The 18,193-nt window shown below is 32.4% G+C and overlaps 3 protein-coding genes across 3 annotated transcripts in view; 2 read left to right on the top strand and 1 right to left on the bottom strand.

Annotated features, from left to right (window-relative positions):
• The window catches only part of LOC100369838 (acyl-CoA dehydrogenase family member 11-like), a 29,856-nt gene extending 21,565 nt beyond the window's left edge, over positions 1–8,291 (bottom strand). The window contains exons 1-5 of the mRNA XM_085496183.1: positions 8,059–8,291; positions 6,887–6,986; positions 5,906–6,031; positions 4,147–4,308; positions 2,609–2,773 (exon numbers count right to left, since the gene is read on the bottom strand). Of these exons, the coding sequence (XP_085352309.1) occupies positions 2,609–2,773; positions 4,147–4,308; positions 5,906–6,031; positions 6,887–6,986; positions 8,059–8,180 (675 nt within the window). The 5' untranslated portion in view covers positions 8,181–8,291. The remainder of the gene's footprint in view (positions 1–2,608; positions 2,774–4,146; positions 4,309–5,905; positions 6,032–6,886; positions 6,987–8,058) is intronic.
• Positions 8,292–8,342: 51 nt separating this feature from the next.
• The window catches only part of LOC102809697 (acyl-CoA dehydrogenase family member 11-like), a 28,083-nt gene continuing 18,232 nt past the window's right edge, over positions 8,343–18,193 (top strand). Inside the window, exons 1-7 of the mRNA XM_085495709.1 lie at positions 8,343–8,484; positions 9,454–9,556; positions 9,809–9,934; positions 10,890–11,051; positions 12,039–12,206; positions 12,687–12,807; positions 16,866–16,990. Coding sequence (XP_085351835.1) covers positions 8,363–8,484; positions 9,454–9,556; positions 9,809–9,934; positions 10,890–11,051; positions 12,039–12,206; positions 12,687–12,807; positions 16,866–16,990 — 927 coding nt within the window. The 5' untranslated portion in view covers positions 8,343–8,362. The remainder of the gene's footprint in view (positions 8,485–9,453; positions 9,557–9,808; positions 9,935–10,889; positions 11,052–12,038; positions 12,207–12,686; positions 12,808–16,865; positions 16,991–18,193) is intronic.
• Positions 13,600–16,599, top strand: LOC144341604 (uncharacterized). Its single transcript, XM_078013411.2, has one exon. It carries the CDS (start codon positions 13,693–13,695, stop codon positions 14,986–14,988), a length of 1,296 nt encoding a protein of 431 aa, XP_077869537.1. The 5' UTR covers positions 13,600–13,692; the 3' UTR covers positions 14,989–16,599.

Below are 18,193 nucleotides of genomic sequence, written 5' to 3'. Positions count from 1 at the left end.
TTACTATTAGGTAACCAACCATAATATCTTGCTATTAAGTAACCAATCATAATATCTTACTATTAGGTAACCACTCATAATATCTTACTATTAGCTGACCAATCATAATATCTTGCTATTAAGTAACCAATCATAATATCTTACTATTAGGTAACCAACCATAATATCTTACTATTAGCTAACCACTCATAATATCTTACTATTAGCTAACCAATCATAATATCTTACTATTAGGTAACCAACCATAATATCTTACTATTAGCTAACCAATCATAATATCTTATTATTAGCTAACCAATCATAATATCTTGCTATTAGCTAAGCAATCATAATATCTTACTATTAGCTAACCAATTATAATATCTTACTATCAGCTAACCACTCATAATATCTTACTATTAGCTAACCAATCATAATATCTTACTATTAGGTAACCAACCATAATATCTCACTATTAGCTAACCACTCATAATATCTTACTATTAGTTAACCAATTATAATATCTTACTATTAGCTAACCACTCATAATATCTTACTATTAGCTAACCACTCTTAATATCTTACTATTAGTTAACCACTCATAATATCTTACTATTAGCTAACCACTCATATTATCTTACTATTAGCTAACCACTCATCATATCTTACTATTAGCTAACCACTCATAATATCTTACTATTAGCTAACCACTCATAATATCTTACTATTAGTTAACCAATTATAATATCTTACTATTAGCTAACCACTCATAATATCTTACTATTAGCTAACCACTCATCATATCTTACTATTAGCTAACCACTCATAATATCTTACTATTAGCTAACCACTCATAAAATCTTACTATTAGCTAACCACTCATATTATCTTACTATTAGCTAACCACTCATATTATCTTACTATTAGCTAACCACTCATAATATCTTATTATTAGCTAACCACTCATCATATCTTACTATTAGCTAACCACTCTTAATATCTTACTATTAGCTAACCACTCATAAAATCTTACTATTAGTTAACCACTCATAATATCTTACTATTAGTTAACCACTCATAATATCTTACTATTAGTTAACCACTCATAATATCTTACTATTAGCTAACCACTCATAATATCTTACTATTAGCTAACCACTCATAATATCTTACTATTAGCTAACCACTCATAATATCTTACTATTAGCTAACCACTCATCATATCTTACTATTAGCTAACCACTCATAATATCTTACTATTAGTTAACCACTCATAATATCTTACTATTAGTTAACCACTCATAATATCTTACTATTAGCTAACCACTCATAATATCTTACTATTAGCTAACCACTCATAATATCTTACTATTAGCTAACCACTCATAATATCTTACTATTAGCTAACCACTCATAATATCTTACTATTAGCTAACCACTCATCATATCTTACTATTAGCTAACCACTCATAATATCTTACTATTAGTTAACCACTCATAATATCTTACTATTAGTTAACCACTCATAATATCTTACTATTAGCTAACCACTCATAATATCTTACTATTAGCTAACCACTCATAATATCTTACTATTAGCTAACCACTCATAATATCTTACTATTAGTTAACCACTCATAATATCTTACTATTAGCTAACCACTCATAATATCTTACTATTAGCTAACCACTCATAATATCTTACTATTAGTTAACCACTCATAATATCTTACTATTAGTTAACCACTCATAATATCTTACTATTAGCTAACCACTCATAATATCTTACTATTAGTTAACCACTCATAATATCTTACTATTAGTTAACCACTCATAATATCTTACTATTAGCTAACCACTCATAATATCTTACTATTAGCTAACCACTCATAATATCTTACTATTAGCTAACCACTCATCATATCTTACTATTAGCTAACCACTCATAATATCTTACTATTAGCTAACCACTCATAAAATCTTACTATTAGCTAACCACTCATATTATCTTACTATTAGCTAACCACTCATATTATCTTACTATTAGCTAACCACTCATAATATCTTACTATTAGCTAACCACTCATAATATCTTACTATTAGCTAACCACTCATAATATCTTACTATTAGTTAACCACTCATAATATCTTACTATTAGTTAACCACTCATAATATCTTACTATTAGCTAACCACTCATATTATCTTACTATTAGCTAACCACTCATAATATCTTACTATTAGCTAACCACTCATATTATCTTACTATTAGCTAACCACTCATAATATCTTACTATTAGCTAACCACTCATAATATCTTACTATTAGTTAACCACTCATAATATCTTACTATTAGTTAACCACTCATAATATCTTACTATTAGTTAACCACTCATAATATCTTACTATTAGCTAACCACTCATATTATCTTAGTATTAGCTAACCACTCATAATATCTTACTATTAGCTAACCACTCATAATATCTTACTATTAGCTAACCACTCATAATATCTTACTATTAGCTAACCACTCATATTATCTTACTATTAGTTAACCACTCATAATATCTTACTATTAGCTAACCACTCATATTATCTAGTTCTTAGCTAACCACTCATAATATCTTACTTTGGTAGGATGGAATACTATATTATCCACTTTATAATCGCCATGTATTATTGTAGTTATGTCTTCATCTGTGGGCAATCTCAATGGAAGCAATTCCAATAGTTTATCCATGGACTCAATATGGGATGTTTGAGAAGCCTTGTACTGTTTACTCCATGTTGAAATCTACAACAGAAAAGAAAACTGCCATACTCATTCAGGGATTTTTTTAAACAAGGGAACAGGGCCGCAGCGCCCTCATGCTATGGCCATGCACCCCCTTACCCTGCAGGGAGCAGATTTTCTGGCAACCATAAAATTCTGACTGACCAGGGATCACATGTGGCCACAGTCTTCAATTGTGACCTGTCTGATAGTAATTTTGGCGCTGAGGAAACCATAGAATGCTTCATTTAAATTTAGAATTATCAAAATCTTAACACCCTGGTAGGGAGAACCTCCCCCACTTGATGGTGCTGCTGAATTGCAGTGCTCCGTCTTGCAGTTTTTTTCTAGAAAAAAAACCCTGCCCTTAAACAAAAAGTCCATCTCTAGCAGATGCGTATCCCATGGATCGTTTATTATTCAACAATAATAATACATTATTTTGATGCAATTCAGAACTACACAAAACTTAATTACATCTACCCAAAGGCCTGACTTGCATAAGTATGTGGCTGTTTTAATAATTGACTTTAGAAACAAATGACCATTTAGACCTCAAGATTTACATGTTTTTTGTTGTTTTTTTTGCCACTAAATTAGTGTTCTATTATCTCCTGTATTGACATATATTGTTCTGAATCGCATGGATACAGGTCAGGAGAGAATTAAACACTGTTTTAGGTTCTGTCATTCACAACCAGAACATGAGGTCTATATTTGCCTTTGAGATATATTTTCCAACAGATCTTTGACAAAAAACAATGTTAATGGGTGTCAATAGGAAAAACAAAATTTTATTAAAACTTTAAAATCCAACTTCCATCATTTTTCATTTCTATTTTTGCATTCTTTCACAGTTCTTGAATACTTTAAATAAATCATTTTTTTACTTTTAATTTGATGATATTTGTTGATATATCGAATATGTCAAATCATAATACCACAATGTATAACAATGTATTACAATGTATAACCTATTGTTTCATTGAAAAACCAGTGAGTATTGCTCAATATACCAAAGTAATGAAATTAAATAATAGTGAAAATTCAGACTATTACAGTGGTACTGATTACATAATTATTACACTCAGTGATAATAAAAATCACTTGAAAACTTGCATTAATTCTAATGTGCAAATGAGACAAAAAGAGAACATCTTTTTGACAAAGTTAACATACTGTAAAATACTTTATTTTGGATGTTTTGTATAGAATGAATGATTTGAATGTAAAATATCGGATTTTATTTATTTTCACTGAATCATTCCTTCATGAAAATAGCGAAAATTAATTCCAAGCGAAAATGAAGTATTTTACAGTATTTGAAATTCTGCTTGCAAATTAATGACTATAGGATTATGACAGACTAAAAGAAGTTGACAATAAGCTCTGACCTGTCTTTTGCAATAGTTTCCAGCTTTCCCAAAATCATGTAGTTTTAAACGCTGCCAGTTTATCTGGTGTAACTTTGCCAGGGTGTGGTTCATAACTTGAAATAATTCCAACCTTTCCTTCGGTGAACATCCTGGAAGGCTTGCATTCCGAAATATTCGTCCCTGAAGATATTTATAGAAATTGAATTTAACATTAAAAAGAGGTGGTCGTCACTCAAGTGCATGTTCATATTTCATGTAAACAAACAGTGTATTTTACATGTATAAGTCCCATATTGAAAACGAAGTGGCACAACTACCATCTTTTAAACAAGAACCTTAAGTGACCTGGTAGTCGAAATAGCTTCACTGTTTCAGCAGAGCACAGTCTAGCAATCAAAAGTGCATGCATATAGTCACATAAACATCATAGTGGGGAAATAAATAAACTTGGCTTTGTTTACATTCAACTCTTGTGATGAAAAGAGAAGTTTAATAGTACCCAAGTTTTGGATTCATCAATTCCAATGATAGAATATATGTCCGTGAAGTAGTAAAAAGTTCCTCTTATGTCACAAAATGATCTAATCTAATAGAGGTCCACCCAAGGTACATGTACATAAATACTAAGTATTATTTCAATCATCAAGTAGCAAGATATTCAATAATTCAAGATATTGTCATATATAATAGACATCCACCCGAGGTACATATATACTAAGTATCAAAGCAATTGGAGTAGATGATTATTAAGGAACATATGTGCCAAGTATAGAGTGAATGGTTTTAAAGGAGAAAAGACAAAAATTAAAGAAATTAAAATGTGTTCACAAAATGTTCAAATCTAATAGAGGTCCACCCTAGATGTAGCATCAAACCAATCGATGTAGAAGTATTCAAGAAAAAGTTGCAAATAACATTTGTGACCAAAAAATACAAAAAAACAGAAGATATCATCATAAAAATTATCAAATTTCATAGTATCCACCCAAGGAACATGTTGTACCAAGTATAAAAGCAATAGAGTTATTTGTTTTCAAGAAGTTGTTTAAAAAAAAAGTTGACGTGTGACGATATGGCAACAGCGGACAATCATGCACCTGCACCATCTTTGATGACAGTGGAGCTAAAAAAATTTCTAGTCTGTTTGTTTTTCAAAACTTATTTGAAATTGTCAGTAAAATTGTGGTAATGATTTCTTAAAACATAACAAGCGAAATTACCCCATGTATGGCGCAACTGAAAAAGTCATGTTGGGATAATTAGTTGAGATCAGTAAATATTTTGTGAGTTGCTGTAAACGCTTTAAATTTAACCAAGTAAAATCATACTAAGGGTGCTCCTCTCAACAAGATTTGTTGACCAATTAGAACATTCCTAATTCCTAGAAAGTGGTATGAGCTAATTTTTATTGGTTTCTGATCCTGCGAGATCTGAGCATGACTTGCACCGATTAATGGTCACATACAGTGAGAGAAACATACTGGAATACATTCTAGCAACGAAAATTTGACTGCTCTTTGAACACTTTGAACAAGAAGTGCAAATATTTTTCGCAGCTACAATTAAAGCAGGAGAGTCGTCACCAGCGCACGCGACGATAACAACACACGCTAAAAACGCAAAAGCTCATGGCTAGACACTTGTTTGTAAACAATGACACGCTATGGCCATCTGACACATGCGCAGGTGACGACTCCGTTGATTTAAACATTAAAACGTATCACATATAGATTATTATTAATAATTAAAAGAAAAGTTGACTTGCACTTGAACTCACCCGGACATGCTGCATTAAGTAGAACTCGGTTCCAATAATATTTGTATTGCGGCAGTAAAAATATTGCTTTGGCACAGGAAATCCAATACTATAGAGGGCGCTCTGTATACGAAATTCTCTGTCAATCTAAAATAATAGCAATAAAAATAAAATAATTAAAGGCCCAAGTTTGAAGGTTGTTATTTTTTTCAGAACATGCTTTGGTCATACATGCTATATGTAAAATAGTTTAAGCATTCATAAGAAACAATTTCCCCAAATTGTAGCTTTTTTTTTGAAAATACAAGATTGTATCCATTTTTTTTCTTTTAATAACTTCAGCCATTCATGTTACATGCAAAAAAACAAGTTGATTGGTTAAACCATGGATAAGAAACAAATGCCCCACATTTTTGCCATTTTGGGCGAAAATCTAAGATAGTGGCCAAACCATATGACTGTTCAAATTATTTGTGTGCAATTTCAAAATAATCTGACATCTGAAAAAACTACTTACTGTTCAGAAAAAATCAAAGATGGCCTACAAACCAACCAAAGGACCAATCACAATGAGCTTTGCATTATAATAGATAGAAGTCATGTGACTGTTAACGCTCTCATTTGTGAAATAGGGAGCCCATACAACAGTAATGCTACAACAACAAAAATCAGAATGCCAAGACCCTCAGAAATAGTTCAAAATAGCCACTTTCGGTTTAAATTAAATCCAAGATGGCTGCTGAACCAGTTGACCCATCAAAGTTCTGAAAATTAGCTAAACCAAGTCACATTAGGATCTATCATTATAGACAATTTCATAACATTTTGTTCAGTGTTGAAGAAAAAACAATGGAAGAAGAAAAACAAAATCAAATAGACCAAACAGACTCGAACCTTAAGGATAAAAGAATTAGAATGAAGTAAATGTGATTTACTAAATTATCAAATAAAAAAATTCAACTTCAACAAATTTGAAATAAAGTTATATTTTATAATTCATACCTGATGTGCACCCCTTAGTAGTTTTCCGGGCGGTTTCTTTCGTAAAACAAATTCCATTCCATCTTTTTGTAGAAAGAATGTTGGATTTGATTGTCCAGACCTAGGTTTCATAATTGAAAAAAAAAAATTACTTAAATTAATACCTGTGGGAACTTGTTGATTAAAGTGTATTTTAATTTTTTGGGGACTTAAAGTATATTTCTTTATTTGTTCAAGATCAATATTTTTAGAAAAAAATTATTTCAAGAAAAAAATAATTGTTTTGCAAACCTTAACAAAATATACAAATTTGTTTGTATTAACACATTAGTGTAGATCATGCACAGTTCAATTTATGAGACAATGAGGGAAAGTTCATATACTGTGGAATAATTTATTTTCGCTGGAATTAATTTTTGCTGAAAAGGCTTTTTGGGTGTTTTGTATGTAATTTATTTTCACTGATTTTTGATGAGTTTAATATGAAATATAGGAAAAAAAGTATATTTGCTGTATTTTATTTTCACGGAATCATCCCTTCAGCGAAAATAGCGAAAATAAATTCCAAGCGAAAATAATGTATTCTACAGTATATTTTGGGCAACATACATCAAGAATTTGCAGTTTACATTGACAAATGTGCTATTTTCTGAAATAGTTTCTTCCATAATAATATGTATTTTATCATACAAGAACTAAATATGGGCGTCTTTCTTCTTTCTTTTGAAAATGAATAATGTAAATAAAGTTATTACAATAATTGCTATAATGAGGGGGGCAATGGTTATTTTCGTTCAACGTAATTGCAATATTTTTTTGTTCGTACAATGTAAATTGAAAAAATAAATTCCGTAATTCTGTAATCACAGACTAGACGTACAACATAATAAATCAAATATTTTTTTCGTACACTGTAAAAATGTGTCATTTTTCTCGGTACGTACAAGAATTTACATCCAAATAAAAAAAGTCGTAAAGAATAATCCAGGGAAATTACATTTTCAAAACTGTAAAACGACTAGATGACACAATTCACTGCAAAATTCAATTTCCACTGTAAACTGTAAAAACGTCTTTTTTTTCTTGTAAATTGTAAAGAGCCCTTTTTATTTCCCGTAAAACTGTACCAGCTACCCCCCCCCCCTCTATAATGAGATCAATAGTCAATATTTATTTACATGTATGTATTGTACCTGTATTGCTTCACTTCAATGCTGTTATTCGATTTTGGAAATTCCTCTACATTTTCAACTAGGTGTCGATGCAACTTATCAACATCAAAACGATGTTCACTTCGTACTTCCGTAGTATCCATGTAGCTCTGTTAAATCATAAATATATGAATTCGACAACCCCTGTTCAATCCGTCCCGCAGTAAGACTGGACGATAACCCAGAAGCAAGTTCTTTGACCTTTGCCTTCGAGGGCCCCCTATCCTCTCGATTATATTACATATCGCGCTCAGGTGTCAGTAAACAGCTGACCGGTGACAGAATCATGGACACGACCGGAATTCGCAAACAACATCGATTTGATGAAGACAAGTTACATAGATATCTAGTTAAAAATATACCAGAGTTTCCTAAGACGAAGTCATTGTTTATTGTACGGCAATACAGGTACATGCCACATCCAGGGACGGCGGTCACATTTGGTCTGTCGACTCGGGGTATACAAACTTTTCAGATATGTTGAACCCATAGCCTGATCAAAGTACGATGCGATGACATATTATAAGCATTAGATTGTCTCATTCATGATTATAGTTTTACCGTGTTATTCTTAAAACTGCAATTTCATTAAATGCTTTAAGTTCATGTGACACCCGCCAAGAACATTATCAGAGTTATTCAAGAGTTCTTTGGCACCCCACCCTATAATCCTAACTCTAACCACAGTCCCTCGGGTGTGGAGGGACTACCCTCTAACCCTAACCCCTACCCTAATAATAATATTAATAATAATAATAATAAAGATGAAAATCAAGACCTTTATGTCATTTTAGTCAAAAATTTATAAACAAATTATAGAAAAAATTTGCAAAATATTGTACAACAACAAGCTGGATTGTTGACTTAATTTATTGATTGTTTCGTGAAATAGTCAAAAATTACCAACTAACATTTAAACAGATTTTTTTAGCATTTCCAGACTTCACCAAGTCACTTTACTGCTTGCAGGATTTTCTAATTGCTGATTTGATGATGACATTTTAATATTATAAAATCTAAGTCAGTAAAAAGCATTGAGAAGTAATGCATATCCAAATTTTCCTCACCTCTGAAATTATAGAACTCATATTACCAGTACATCAGAATTTATTTGGAATATCAAATACTGTGCATTTTCTGACTTACCGGTAGTTAAAGCAATTCTTAAATCCTTAAAGTAGTACTCCAGCATGCTGATATGGAATGGTTTTCTGCCCGAGATGCGACTTAGATGGTGATCTTTAACACCAATGTCAATCAGAATCTGGCTTGATTGCATCATTATTTTGTTCATCGTCATGGTTACGTTAAATGCTAAAGAATTTCAGCAATGTGTAGGAGAGAATGCAACTTTATTATCTATATATATTCCATTAGATCTGGTCAATCTAATCCAACTTTCTACCTCAAAAAGGATGACAGAGAATTTGTTCTTCGGAAGAAACCACCCGGAAGCAAATTACTTAGAGGCGCACATCAGGTGAGAAATCCATGGAATTAGTGATGCCAAGGGTTAATTAAATTAAGGGCATACAAATCAGTACAAGACAAGTAATGGTTTTGTTGATGGTTAAGAAAATTGATAGCTGAATGGGCATCATGACATGTACGTTCAAGTACTGTATATGTTACTATGCATAGTATGGGACCCACATCCAATGCATGCTGTCATGACAACCACCCACATTTCAGAGTCGCATCCTGATTAATATTTGAAATTTTTGGATTTCAGATACATAGGGAGTACCGTATCCAGAATGCCCTGGGTAAAGTAGGATTTCCGGTTCCTAAATTGTACATATACTGCACGGATACTGATGTCATCGGCACAGAATTCTATGTCATGCAACACATGCAAGTAAGATCAAACTGTGAATTTTTTTGTAAAAACCATCTTAGTATTACACTGGTGAATGTATAATTACATTTGAAAAGCTTGTCAAAATGTCATTGGTCAAACTGTGTATGCTTCACAAATGTTGTAGGTTTCCAATTATGTATAAAATAGTACTATATGTGTTCATTCTACGTTTCTATTGAATTATTGTTCATTTGTTCTTTGGTCTTTAACCACACCATGCACACCACGCAATACTGTAAAATACTTAATTTTCGCTTGTAATTTATTTTCGTTGAAGGAATTATTCAGTGAAAATAAAATCCAGTGAATATACCTTTTTCCAATATATTACATTCAAATCATCAAAAATCAGTGAAAATAAACTCTATACAAATCACCCAAAAAGTATTTTCAGCATAAATTAATTCCAGCTAAAATGAAGTATTTCACAGTATATGCAGTTCATTCAAACGCAATGAACATAAACATTGCTTTACTTTAACTTTAACAGTATTGCATTACGCTCACTGTTATGCTAACATAATAGCATTATTAGTACATTGTATCAGCATACCATTACATTTGTGTTTTTTTAATATTGCTGTTTTGTTTTGTTTTATTTTGAGCTAAATTAATTGCAATACTGCTGGCAAGCATGGCACATAACTTCGACAAATGTCTTCCCATAAATGCAATCTGATTAAATTAAGATTGGGCTTTATTTTTTTCTCATTTCTTTTTATAATTTTTTTAATTATTTATTTATCATACACTACCTGTTACTTTAGTTTATTTGACATTTGTTGTGATCCTTTCAATTTCATATAGTGCCTGTAAATTGCTCATGTGATATGTATTAATCCTACATATATTACGTAAAAATGTATCATTTTTCTTGTTTTTCATTTTTTTTTATACACGTAATGCTAATGTTATCACAGACATATTTTTTTAACTTTTTTTTTTGTTCTAGGGACGCATATACAGGGATGTGATGTTACCAGAAGTGGAACCAAGCAAGAGAGGTCCTCTCTATAAGGCAGCCAATGAGGCACTGGCAAGACTACATCAAATCGATTGGAAAGCTTTAGACTTGCAGGATTACGGCAAAGAAGGCAATTACTGCAAACGACAGGTTTGTGTGTTTTTGAAAATCCATTCGAAGATGTCATGTAGCTCAAAAATGAAAATAAACAAATAAACATAGAATTGTTTCCTTTATATTGTATTTTGAGCAATTAATATTAAGGTATTTGCAAGAAAAAAGTTTAATAGAAGCAAACTTACTATTTTTTCGTGAAAATGTTGTTCTTTAAATTAATGCTATTAATATTAAATGTGTGTTAACATCAAGTGATATTTATTTATTCAGCACTTGTTAGTCCCCGTTCGGACGAAGTCCGAAAACGGGGACTTATGTTTTGCCCTGTGTGCGTCCGTCCGTGCGTCCGTCCGTCCGTGATCACCTGTATCTCGAACATGCATGGACCGATTAAGTTCAAACTTCATTCATACATCACACATTATATGGGACATATGCACATGCATTTTTTTCATGATCCGATTAACGATAGCCGAATAGCGGCCATTTTAAGGCCGAAAATGCATCAAAATCGCACATTTTCACCATTCCGGACCATGCAGGTGCATTTCGGTCATGATCTGCTTTGAATGTATATGTCACTCAAATATGAACGGAACGGGGACGTGTCATTGACAATGACTTGTTGAGATTTAAAGGTTGTACAGACCTTTACAAAAGATTCAGATCCGAAAAAGTAGTAACAAAAATTATTGAAATTGTAATTCATTTGTGTTTTAGGGGATTTTGTAACATCAAGTGGGTGTGGTAAAATAAAGTGTATTAGCATTAGGCTGGTGTTAACATTGAGTTAAAATCAAGTGTCTCAAATAGATGTTAATGTTAACATTAATGTTAGCATTAAAGTGCTTGTGGACATTGTGTGTGTTAAGAACACATAAAAACTCATGTAAGAACAATTCACAATGCGAAGTTTCAGATTTATGAGTATTTTTTCCATTGAACAGGTAAGTAAATAGTAAACAAAACAAACAAGTAATTCAATTATTTTGACATTTCATATGAATACTTTGATTGCAGGTCATGACTTGGAGTAAACAATATTTATCATCACAGACGTCAGATATCGATTCTATGAATAAACTTGTAAAACTGCTTCCTCAACGGTTGCCACAAGAAGAACACGAATTAACAACAATTATCCATGGAGATTACAGAATTGATAATATTGTATTTCATCCAACAGAGGTATTTCAAATTATCTTGGTGTAAATTTTAAATTACCCACAATTCATCATGTTTTTTTCTTGTCCATAGTGTTTTTATGCTTGAGTGTGTGTTTAATTTTCTCGACTGAAGTGTTGTTTTTCTCGATGCTCCGCTCATTTTTCTCGATTATTGTGTTTGCCTTCTTGAGTGGCCCTCTCTATGGTACCCCTGAAACAATTATTCATGGTTTACATGTAAGAATTTCTTTTTTAATTTAATTTAATTGACTTGTCTTCTTTTTTTTAATTTTTTTTTAAATTTATGGATGTTCGTTTTTGATGTGATGTGATATTCGTATGAAAATTTACGTAAACCAGGAAACGAGGAATAATTTTTAAGTCATAACTTCTATAAATATTTTGGTTGTTTACACAAAATTTGAATGTGTAGACAATGACTGCCTTATTTTGACTGCTGTGAAATTTTCATATGGATTGTTTTTGAATTGTTATCTCCTAGCCCCGTGTGATTGCTGTACTTGACTGGGAGTTGTCTACGCTAGGTCATCCGCATGCCGATTTTGCATATATTTGTCTGATGTACCACATTCCTGAGATTCTCTTCATGGGAGGACTAACAGGTTTGTACAGTTCTAATTTTTAGCAGTCATTACGCAAAACACTTTTAAAGTTATGCTATGAGATCTTTCCTATAGCTTTGTTAGTCTGTGGGTCTTGTGTGAATATAGTGATTTGATACAAAGTGGAAAATAGCTTGCAGGAAATTTCTTTTTGAAAATTCCTTATTTTTACTGGAAATTGACAAAAATGATATTGACAAAATGTGTGTTTTATAACTCTTACTCATAATAGTAGATAACATGTACTATCACATTAATGATTTATTTGTTACTTTGCCCATTTGTCATGTAATGGAAAGTAACATTGCCTTCAGCCTTTATTGTTTTATAGTTTCAACACTTCTGTAAGATACATTATAATTCAACATGTTTGAAAGTGGTATGTAGTGCTATCTGAACAATGGTTTTTAAAAAGACATTGACAAAAATAGTTTTGACCAAAAATAATTAATATTGTTTTTAATATACTCATTGAATTTCCGATTTCCGATTGAATACGGATTGTTCTGCGTGAACGAGATGAGCGCCACCAGTGGCAGGAGATAGAGAGCCTGTTAAGTGGTGCACGCTAAATGATCACTAACTTAGGGAGTACATTGTGTTCGGCGTTTACCCGGAGTCGCATAATAACTGAGTGGGATTTGCGATATTTTGCATTTATGGTTCGCTGCCTGATATTAATAAAAAGCTCTTAAGTTACTTTTAAATAATTGACCCAGTTCATTATTGCTGCACGCACACTTGACCTCTTGCGTAACCTAAATATGACGTCATTTAAAATGGAGGCGATGCAACTTGAGTTATTTTGTTCCGACTCAGATTCAATGCTACGGCACGAACAGTTGTTGTTTTTGGTCGTTACAGGATGATCATTAACCGTGAAACATGTCAAACGGGAATTTATATCAGCGTGACCTAAAAACGAGCAACGGGGAAGACTCGTACCGCCATCAATGCAGTATTTGCGACAAGCGTTTTAACCACACCGGTCACCTGAAAGCGCACCTTGTAGTGCATACCGGTGAACGACCATACCAGTGTGAAGTATGCGAGAAGCGTTTTACCCAGATAAGTAGCTTGAAAACACATATGAGATTACACACTGGTGAACAACCATACCTATGTAAAGTATGTGATAAGCGATGCAACAGTTCGGGGCATCTGACAACACATATGAGAATGCATACTGGTGAGCGACCGTACAAGTGTAACCTGTGTAGCAAGCTTTTTGTCCACTCGGGACACCTGAAGACACACGCCAGAGTGCATACTGGTGAGCAACCATACCAATGTGAAATATGCGACAAACGTTTTACCTACATAGGTAATCTAAACTCTCACATGAGGCTACATACAAATGAGAGACCATACCAATGTGAAATATGTGACAAGCGTTTTAACCACACAGGACACCTGAAAACACACATGATTGTACATTCTGGAGTGAAACCATACCAGTGTAAATTATGCAACAAACGTTTTAAGTCAAAGCGTAGTCTTGAAAGTCACACGCGAATGCATACTGGTGAGCAACCATACCAGTGCCAAATATGTGCCAAGCGTTTCAACTTGATATCTACCCTGGAAACGCATTTGAGAGTACATACTGGTGAACAGCCATACCGATGTAATGTATGTGACAGACGTTTTAGCTTGAAATGCAACATGGAGCGTCACATGGGTGTGCACATCAGTGAACAGCAATACCAGTATCAGTGTGACCTTGGGTTGAGCAATCTGGAAACAGACATGGGAATGCATACAGTGGAAGATAACATGCAAACAAAAATCGGAATACATACTAATCAACCATATCAGTGGACTGTACGCAATATGCATATTATTGAGCCTGGAAACTTGGAGACAGTCACAGGAGTATCCTCTGACAAGCAGCTATACCAGCATTCAGTTTGCGACAAGTGTTGTACCACAGTCAACGACTTGCTGACAAACGTCAGAGTACATGTACATAATCATGATGAACCATATCAACAGTATTCTTGTGACTGTAGATTTATATATGTACACAAACAGAAGAAAAACAATGCTAACAAATCTGTCTATAGTGCAAACTATTGGAGTTTACAATCCACTACAGGTTTGAGATATGGTATTGAGAAAATAAGGGAAACAAATGTGACAAATGGAGTAGTAAACAAATTCCGTGTAATATTTATGTAGTGTCAGGCCTTATAAAGTTTCCAAATGACTTGGTTGATGGTTACATGACCAAGAAAAGAGTATTATAATTGTGAATTCATAACAAAATATACATTTATGCAGCAGTCGTCGTTCCGCGTCCTGTTCGATATGGGACTCATAGCGATGTATACAATGCGTGTAAAATACATTGTTTATTTACATGAAATTCAACACATGCTGCACGAGGACCACCGTGCTTTAATGTTTTAGAGGAAGATTTATTTTATATTTATTATACATAATTACAGAACACTGTGGCCATATAAAAGTTATCACAAGTGATGTGGTATATACTTGCGGCTATAAACAAGTGAAAATACAGCCTGGATACACGGCGTCATGAGTAGAAATAACTCTTGTACCTCAAACATCAGGCCTAGGTCATGATATTCTCTTATTATTATTATACACGTTTCCAGGGTATACAAAAATAACCACTTCATCCAAGACTTTTGTATGAGTGCATGCAAGGGCAGTGACCTATTTTAAATTCTGTCAAATGATTGGTTAATCCAGGTTCCATTCCATGCATATGCAAATTGTGTCAGTTTGTTGCAGAGTTAGTGATATAGTACATGTGTAATATATAATATATAATAATTGCATTAACACTTTACGTATTTATCAGTGTTTTTGTGGAAAATTGATCTAAAATAAATTACATTGCAAATAATGTTTTTAACAAAAATTTATTATTTTTGAAATAATTATGTTTAACAGCAATGATATAGGAAGTTTGAACAAGTGCAGTTTGTTAAGATAGCATGTGGAAACCACCTGAGAAGCGAAAACCATCAAAGTTTTCTATTAAAATGAAAAATGGAAAAACTCTTTTTGTGGTTGGATTTTAACTTGTGTATCTCCTGATATGGAGTTTCATAAATTAAAAATACTGTAAAATGACTAATTTTCACTGGGTTTAAATTTCACTGATTTGCCATTTCAGGCATATTCAGTGGGTTTTATCATTTAGATAATGTGTTCTATGCTAAATTTCACATATTAACTGGGTTTTAATTTAGCGCATTTTCTAGTCAGCGAAATAAGCCAAATTAAAACCCAGTCAATAATTAACCCCTTTACAGTAGTATTGGCTATGGAATAATTCTTGTTCAGAAACACGTAATTTATTCGTGAGTGAACTACCGGTATTTACAATATTATGTGTAATATGTGTTACTTAAAGTTATGTTTAAAAAAAAAACAATGAACTATACTGTACTGTCTTTAAAGTAATAATTAAAAAGCCACTGTTCACATGTTCATTCCAAAATTTTATCTTAGAAAATCAGTGTGGAGTTTTTTACCCATAATACATCACACAAAAGGTCATCCCAAGACAATCTGAAACTCGGGTGCCATGTAGATGATCTCAAAACTTGACATTCCCACTAACAAAATGGCTGTCCCTTTTTTTTTTCTATGAACATTTAGAAATGTTGTGATACACTTGCAATACCATACATATACTGTTCCTGTAAAAGTGAGAAATTTTCTAAATGGCCTCCTGTCAAATTGTGGCTCTACTAATTTTTGTCCCTGTTTAAAATAAAACAAATGTTTTCTATATATGTCTAGGAAACTTAGAAATATTTTCCTGCTTTGTCACCATACCACCGAACATGTGGTATTAGGTTTGGAAGAATTGTATCCTTATTGTACGGAGATCATTAAAAACTTTCAGTTCTCTGTGCCATTGCTGACTTTTACTTCAGGTTACAAAATCCTCAAAGCCTACTCGCAGAAATGTTCTTGATATTACTTCATTTCTCTTGTGTAGCCTTCTTGTCTGTAAGTGGTTATCTTATGGAATGTTGATGTGAAGATAAAATAGAACAAAATTTTGTTTGCTTCAGAGGGAATGCCGAGTGAATTAGAATACATTGAATGGTACTGTAATGAAGTAGGAATGCGTCCTCCAATACCATATTGGGATTTCTATTTGGCAATGAATATATTCAAACTTGCAGGTATTGCCCAGGTGAGTACATTCAATAGCTGTGGAATGTGTAAACATAAATATCAAATGAAAATGTACAAAGAAACTCTAAAAAACATTGCGTTAATGTACAAACATCCACACTTCTATAGAAATATTACTTTTAAATATACTTGTAAACATTATGGTGATGTATAAACGACCACAATTATATGGAAATGTTCAACCATATACTTTTATGCAAAGAAACCTTGTAAACGTTATGGTAATGTATGAACAACCACAATTATATGGAAATGCCAACCATATACTTTTATACAAAGAAACCTTGTAAACATTATGGTAATGTATGAACAACCACAATTATATGGAAATGCCAACCATATACTTTTATACAAAGAAACATTGTAAACGTTATGGTAATGTATGAACAACCACAATTATATGGAAATGCCAACCATATACTTTTATACAAAGAAACCTTGTAAACATTATGGTAATGTATGAACAACCACAATTATATGGAAATGCCAACCATATACTTTTATACAAAGAAACCTTGTAAACATTATGGTAATGTATGAACAACCACAATTATATGGAAATGCCAACCATATACTTTTATACAAAGAAACCTTGTAAACATTATGGTAATGTATGAACAACCACAATTATATGGAAATGCCAACCATATACTTTTATACAAAGAAACCTTGTAAACATTATGGTAATGTATGAACAATCAGAATTATATGGAAATGCCAACAATATACTTTTATACAAAGAAACCTTGTAAACACTATGGTAATGTATGAACAACCACAATTATATGGAAATGCCAACCATATACTTTTATACAAAGAAACCTTGTAAACATTATGGTAATGTATGAACAACCACAATTATATGGAAATGCCAACCATATACTTTTATACAAAGAAACCTTGTAAACATTATGGTAATGTATGAACAACCACAATTATATGGAAATGCCAACCATATACTTTTATACAAAGAAACCTTGTAAACATTATGGTAATGTATGAACAACCACAATTATATGGAAATGCCAACCACATACTTTTATACAAAGAAACCTTGTAAACATTATGGTAATGTATGAACAACCACAATTATATGGAAATGCCAACCATATACTTTTATACAAAGAAACCTTGTAAACATTATGGTAATGTATGAACAACCACAATTATATGGAAATGCCAACCATATACTTTTATACAA

Source organism: Saccoglossus kowalevskii, chromosome 22 (genome assembly GCF_978046115.1).
Source record: "Saccoglossus kowalevskii chromosome 22, keSacKowa6.1, whole genome shotgun sequence".
Taxonomy (NCBI): domain Eukaryota; kingdom Metazoa; phylum Hemichordata; class Enteropneusta; family Harrimaniidae; genus Saccoglossus; species Saccoglossus kowalevskii.
This window is presented reverse-complemented; position numbering and strand designations above follow the sequence as displayed.

Coding starts and splice junctions, on each gene's coding strand:
- LOC144341604 (XM_078013411.2), top strand. CDS start 13,693: ATGTCAAACGGGAATTTATATCAGCGTGACCTAAAAACGAGCAACGGG.